At 42.5% G+C, this 7,158-nt stretch overlaps 1 protein-coding gene across 1 annotated transcript; it reads right to left on the bottom strand.

Annotated features, from left to right (window-relative positions):
- Positions 1-1,630: 1,630 nt before the first annotated feature.
- LOC125957787 (sodium/potassium/calcium exchanger 3-like) lies at positions 1,631-4,559 on the bottom strand. The gene is made up of 6 exons (XM_049690702.1): positions 4,434-4,559; positions 3,723-3,962; positions 3,511-3,647; positions 2,877-3,047; positions 2,377-2,779; positions 1,631-2,301 (listed from the first exon to the last, which is right to left on the bottom strand). The coding sequence occupies exons 1-6, from the start codon at positions 4,543-4,545 to the stop codon at positions 1,631-1,633; spliced, it is 1,734 nt and encodes a 577-aa protein (XP_049546659.1). The 5' UTR covers positions 4,546-4,559.
- Positions 4,560-7,158: the final 2,599 nt, after the last annotated feature.

The following is a 7,158-nucleotide window of genomic DNA, read 5'->3' as shown; positions in this document are numbered from 1 at the left end:
GTGGCTATCAGCATGGCTATGAAGAGGGTGCCTCGTGGCACCGTGCCATCCCGTTCAGGTTAAATCTGTCTGAGCAAATATCCGGAATGTGACCAGCCAACCGGATCGGACATCACCTAATGATGGCTGGCCACCGTCAGCAGACCGTTGTTTGTTCTTGAGACCGTTTCGACGGGTTCGGAGAAAGTAAAGCAGGTAGATTAGAACTGAGAAACCCGTCGCTAGTGACAATTACAATTTTTTTTTAATTTTGTAAATCATTTTCTATTCGTAAATCATTATCTTGTTACGTTTAGTCTATTGACCACAGCTGATTCTTGTTCAGCTGAGCGTCCTATCATCTTCAACCTTCTATTTCGTAATCCAGACATAATTGAAAAGGAAATCGTTGCCTCATGCACCCACAGTAACGTCACAAAGGTGCAATGCATTGACCATCGCTTTATCACGTAGAAGCACCATGGTTGCACGTCACCCACCGACGCCGGTCAACGGGCATGCTGGTAGTGTAATACCATAGGAGACTATTACTCATACACGCGATCCTCCATTGATTGATGGGTCCACCACCAACGTGCCCCAGGGCTGATGTGTTTTCACCGATCTGTTACAGTAATTAGGTGTAAATCACTCAGTTATCAGCACAATGCGCGGGGATCAAAAAGGGCTTAGAAACAGATTACAGTTGATAACACGACGAAGCGGTGGTTGGGGAAATGGCAGTCAGTGGCTGTCAGTGACAAAGATTACGATACCGGTACTTCTCACCTTGGACAAAGAAGCCGTACCTTTTCTTAGATGCAAACGGGGACACGTAGCAATCTTCCGGATGCTGCCTTTGCATGGTGTGTTGTTTATTCAGTTATTAATTGCATCCACGCAAAGCGACAAAAATCGTCCAAAACTATTGGTATCTGTAGCCCGCTTTAGTTTGCAACACTATTCAAATGTTAAGCGGATGCTTACGTTGAAAGTTTTTGTACCAAAAAAGTCCCACGTTCGCAATCCGCTCTCCTAACTACTCAACTACAAGATTAAATGGAATGTTTTGGTTATCTCATGGTACGTCTATGGTTTGAAGACAGCAAAAGCTCAGAAAGTAAGTGCACGTATGCATATGTTAAACCCAATTCCCTAACTCAACGCCACTGTTTATAAATAGTAGTTAGTAGAGGAGCATCTCCTCGTTGCAAGCATGTCGAGTATATTCTGATCATATAACAATTGTGATTGTGCAAACAACCACATCACTGAATTAACACGCAATGGATAAAAGGTTTACAAATGATATTGCAATCACGAATGGGTAATTTGTTTTAGTGCAAGATGTTTACTTTACAATTCACTACCGCAACAAATAATTACTAGCAACAACATCACTAACTATATAGCAAATGGTTGGGAAAAGGGATCAACATCACCTGCACGTTGCTATGGTAGCAAATGTCCCAAAACTCAGAGATGATGCAGTAGGCTCTACACTATCCTAGTGGTTACTAATCGAACGATGCACACTATTATGCATCCTGTGCATATATGACTAACAGGGATACTGGAACCGAGGTCGCTTGATGGAGAGAATCTGCTTGGAGTATATTAGTCATGTTGCCGATGCGGTGGGCAAGCGGGTTCAGCATTTGTCTCCTGACGGTATGATCACATCCAGCTCGTTCAATATCATAAAGGCAACGATGATTCCATAGCCAATAAACAGAATCAGACCGACAATCTTACGTAGCTTGTACAAGGCGATGTAGATCACTACATAGAGGAAGATGACAGCACCAAGCAGAGCTATGATCGAGTACTGTAACCCATAGGAAGCGATCACCAAGTACGCATTAGCGCCACTACCCCCATCGGCTAGAGTTTTGATAAACCACGGTAACCCTAGCGAGAATAAAATGGCTAGCGAATTGGCACCCATTGCGTTAGAAACGCCCATGGCTCCACTGCCTGACCGGATGACGATAACGGCGGACACTGCTTCCGGCATGCAGCCTCCGAACGCCAAAAACGTCAGTCCCATGACCGATTCCGGAATGTCGAAGGTGTAACCGATGATGGACAGCAACCAGAAAGTCATGAAGGCACATCCAGCCAAATAGACTATGCACATGACGAATGTCAGCGGGTACCAGCGGCGATATTTGGCCGGCTGTGGAATGGTATACTTGGTGATGAACCGCATCGGCCAGCTGTACCACCACCAGACGGCTCGGTACCATGTTTCGGACGAGATCTTCCATAACGTCATGTCCTCGTAGTCATCGGGATCTTCCACCACGTGGCGAGAAGGAACTGCAAAGACCCGGATTAGAGAGTTCCGGTGTTCGTTTGCACTTGACTCGAACATAGGTTAATTCAAACACTTACTCTGTAGTTCGCCCATCTTCATCCTGGTCTCTGCCATCTGCTCGGAAAGAATGGAAGCAGTCGATGGCCGGAATGCAGGCTTTTCCAGTGTCTTACGCGCAAGGTTCGGTATGGTCGCAATGTTCTGCTGTATCTGCGCTTCGTTCGCAATCCGTTCGTCCTCCTCTATGTTACGAATAACCCGGGCGCACATGTTCCACCTCACTTCGATGTACTTCTTAGCTACCTTCATAAGCCGCTTATTCTGGAACATTAACACGAAGTACACGAAGAAGAGAATGAAGAATACCATCGCTTCGTACCAGTAGATTCGTCCATCCCAGCCGAATCCGATGAGGAGCGCCACGTGGGCAGAGAAAATGACCGCATCACGTGTCAGTGGCCACCAGTCCAGTTGAACCGGCTGTGTAGGAATAAAGAGAATGCAGAAAAATCGCTCTTAGTTAGGATACTGCTAACAACCATTGGCAACTGTTCGTTGTTGCGCGTTTGATACTGACCGCTTTCGTTGCCAAGCCAGCCAGTCCTGCTACGCCAAGTGTATTGAACAACAAAGAACCCATAACCGTGCCCAAACCCATGTCGGAATCCGCAATGAAGGTACTGATTGTGTTGGTGAAAAATTCAGGCATCGTTGAGGCAATAGCCATGAAGGTGGCCGCAGCTACATCCTGTAAAGGTGCAGTAGATACATAATTGTAGGAATTTAACCCAATTAAAATAGTTTCAAAATAAAAATAGATTTAAAACTGTCCTTGCGGAAAACCAGATAAAAATGCACAAGTCTGTTCACGCATAGATCAAACAGCTAACAATACAGATAAATAAGTTCTCCAGATAAAGTGAAGTTCTATAGATAACATATTGTAACAGCAAAACTCTAGACGGATGCAATTAACAGTGGAGTTTGGACTCTTATTCTACTTATCAAAGGATTACATTTGTTGCACTGTGCTCCTTCACTTATCGTAAACATCACTCTGGTCATTACAATGGATTAGTTACCATTTGCTTATTCGACGCCCTCAGACTTGCAGCGGTCCAAAGATAACCGAACGCAGCAGTAAGCACTCCTCATTCGTCATCACTCACGGTTATGCTTTTTGCACATCATCCTAAGCAAACCTAACGTACCTGTGTGAGATGCAGATCCTCGCAGATACACTCCACCGATGGCAAGAAGTACTCGCTGCACACATAAGCAACAATGGTGAAGAAATAGATGGCACCGACAAAATGCAGCACGATCGCTCCTTGCAACCGTTGTTCCTCTAGTTAATAGATGAGAGAAAATCAGATTTACTTTCACAGATTGCTCATACGGTGATGCCTTTTTGATTACTTACGTGTGAAAATATCGTCGGGCAAATCGTCGAGGGCAGAGTTTTCTTCACATTCCTCCTCCTCATTACGACCATCTGGCAGCACCACATAGTTGATCCGTCGCCACGGGTACCAGTGCCAGGTTAGCTTTTCTAGCTCTATCCTTTCGTCGAGTGTTAAGTGTATCGGTGCTACCGTTGTTTCATTTTGGAATCCCGCAGGCAGTATCGTGGACGGATCATCCAATCGCACACCAGCAGTGGCTGTAACTATGTGGCTCTTCATTAGCTTCAAACTTCAAAAGACAACATCGTCTGCGCTATGATAACAAATATGGTACCAATGTTGGCTAAACAACTCCAATAAAAACCTAACAGATTTTGTACAGTATAAATGTATCGAAAACGGGCACACTACCGAATCCAATCTAATAGTCGTCCTTTGGTAGGATACATTTTGCTACCAGCATATTATGTTTCAGACAACGTTCTGTGTATAAACACAATGTGGACTAAGAATGTGCAAGGAGTATCATTGCAAAAATACCATCTGCCGTATGGAAAACTGATTGATATGCAGATTACCAAAGCAGAACTCGCAGCAAAGGTTTGCAAACCTCTAGACTGAAGATTCAAGGATGATTATGTTTATCCTACTCCAGAAATGTAGAAACACATCGGCAGCAATATGACTAAACTAAACTCTACTACATAGCTCTCGATTTTTCGACTTACTTGATTCATCGATGTTGTAGATATTACTTTCAATTAACACCATGCCCAGAGTCGCCGGAATTAAAAATACAAATACACTGACCGTCCGAAGACGGGAGAGCGCTGGTGTCATTTTTGGGACGCGGATTACAATTACCCCACTGCGCAGTGTTTGCTCATTCGCTGGAGCAACCTTGGCTTGCACGGAGTTACTAAACTGTAAGGTTCTCACTTATCGTCACGTTACTGCTTCCGGGCCACAGACCGTCACTTCAATTTTTAATTTCGTGGAACACATTCACCGATACACTGTTAGAAAAACAAAAAAACTATACCATTGATTGAATCCTTAAAGGGGGATGGTCACATCAATTTCGACTAACCCACTATCTTATTAAAAACACACCAACACTATCACTGCTGCCTACCGCAACGAAGCACAAAATTTGACGATGGTTTCTTAAAATTAAAAAATTTCGGGTTATTGAAACCTTGTCCAACTACTACCCGCTCACTCTTCTGCTGTAAATACTCCCGATCGTTCCAAAATCGGAGTGGCACTAAGAGTTTGAGCAGCTTGAGAGCCACGTACCGCTCGGTTGGTGATCGGCACGCTACTGACCAGTACGGCTACCGAGTGAAGGCTATTTTGCAGCCAGTAGCCGCCACAACCATGACCGCCAAACTCACTTCTCGCTGACCACCGTAATGAGGTTGCTGCTACTGTGTTTGATACACGCTCGATACGTCCAGTATCTTGGACATCACCCGATTACGGTCACTTTATCGAGTTGTGCTATCTTTATCGTGTTCCTGGCGCTGGTAGCAACTGATCCACTCGGCTGATGAGCTCCTAGTCGACTGGGATTAGAAGCCTGCACCGGTGTGTGTCTTTGCAGTAGTCATTACATTCGATAAGACACATCCGATCCTTTGGCGTCTCACCGTACACACACATACACGAATGTAAGATAAAGCGATGATCATCAGTGACGTAGGTGGTGGTCCATGACACGACAATGACTGTAATTTTGAAATCTCGATGATAGCGTGCAGAAACCCTAGAATGATTGAAATGCTGTCAATCCTTGCTTTCACTTTCATTGTAACGCTTCAAAATGCCGGCTGCCAGTTGAAACTGGATCGACATACACTCCGTCCAGTTACTATAAGACCACCATCAGTTTGTTCCAGAAAATCTTCAAGGATCACAATTTCAAATCGAGACTTTTTATTACTATTCTCTACTCTAAAAATAAGTTATTAAACAGTAATAGGGATGGATAAAATCCCAGGTTGAATTTTGGCGGCAAATTAACAAAAAATGAAGTGTCCAGTTAGTATAAGACCACCTTGATTTATTTTTTTTTCTCAGCGAAAAGAAGTAACCAAATCATCTAAATCCCGAAAATAACTATTCGTTATCAAATCTTAATGGTTTCAAATGTGTAAAACGTGATTTGGCATGCTCTTTATAAACTTTGGTTAATTTTAGAAGCAAAGACTCTCATATGTCTCTCAAAACCGCTAAAATCATCGCTTAAAGCTAACGAAACGAAGAATACTGCTTTCCCTCAGCATCCCATTTACTAATTCGAATTCAGAAGATGCTTTGCAACGGATTTTATGCTATATTGCGAGCAGATATGGCCAACAAATCAATTTTCTAATCTTTATTCGAAACCGCAATCTTCTTTCTTATGTTATTAAAAGCATTATATCACTAATATGTTAACTTTTCCACACCGTTTTTGATCAAATGGGGATTCCTGCATAGTTTGGGTGAAACTTTATACAGCCGGGAGGCTCAAGATTGTATTTTTTCCATTTAACAAAGCACATCTACGTTTGAAGGAGAATCTCTGCTATCGTTTTTGATCAAAAACGGTGTGGAAAAGTTAACATATTAGTGATATAATGCTTTTAATAACATAAGAAAGAAGATTGCGGTTTCGAATAAAGATTAGAAAATTGATTTGTTGGCCATATCTGCTCGCAATATAGCATAAAATCCGTTGCAAATCATCTTCTGAATTCGAATTAGTAAATGGGATGCTGAGGGAAAGTAGTATTCTTCGTTTCGTTAGCTTTAAGCGATGATTTTAGCGGTTTTGAGAGACATATGAGAGTCTTTGCTTCTAAAATTAACCAAAGTTTATAAAGAGCATGCCAAATCCCGTTTTACACATTTGAAACCATTAAGATTTGATAACGAATAGTTATTTTCGGGATTTAGATGATTTGGTTACTTCTTTTCGCTGAGAAAAAAAAATAAATCAAGGTGGTCTTATACTAACTGGACACTTCATTTTTTGTTAATTTGCCGCCAAAATTCAACCTGGGATTTTATCCATCCCTATTACTGTTTAATAACTTATTTTTAGAGTAGAGAATAGTAATAAAAAGTCTCGATTTGAAATTGTGATCCTTGAAGATTTTCTGGAACAAACTGATGGTGGTCTTATAGTAACTGGACGGAGTGTACAATTCGAACCAGCAGCAGCAGCAGCAGCCGCACACTGACAACGAGAGCTGCCATAAATCGATTAGGGACTTGGATTGCTGCCGCTATTTATTACACCATCAGCTGATTTATAGAGGTAGAACCATAAAAATCAAGATCGGTCAAGCGGTCCTAGTTCTCTGCCCGCAGTAATGATACTCTCAGTAGAAATGCTTCGCAATACTCTCCTTATTATACTTCCTCTTGGTCACAGTGGTTTAACTCCACCACATACGCTTATTA

The sequence above is a fragment of the Anopheles darlingi genome, chromosome 3 (genome assembly GCF_943734745.1).
Source record: "Anopheles darlingi chromosome 3, idAnoDarlMG_H_01, whole genome shotgun sequence".
NCBI classification, from domain to species: domain Eukaryota; kingdom Metazoa; phylum Arthropoda; class Insecta; order Diptera; family Culicidae; genus Anopheles; species Anopheles darlingi.
Note: the sequence above shows the minus strand (reverse complement) of the source record. Positions and strands in the feature narration are given on the sequence as shown.

Coding starts and splice junctions, on each gene's coding strand:
- LOC125957787 (XM_049690702.1), bottom strand. CDS start 4,545: ATGACACCAGCGCTCTCCCGTCTTCGGACGGTCAGTGTATTTGTATTT. Junction 2,780..2,876: donor CTGGCTTGGCAACGAAAGCG/GTCAGTATCAAA, acceptor ATTCCTACACAG/CCGGTTCAACTGGACTGGTG. Junction 2,302..2,376: donor GAAGATGGGCGAACTACAGA/GTAAGTGTTTGA, acceptor GGGTCTTTGCAG/TTCCTTCTCGCCACGTGGTG.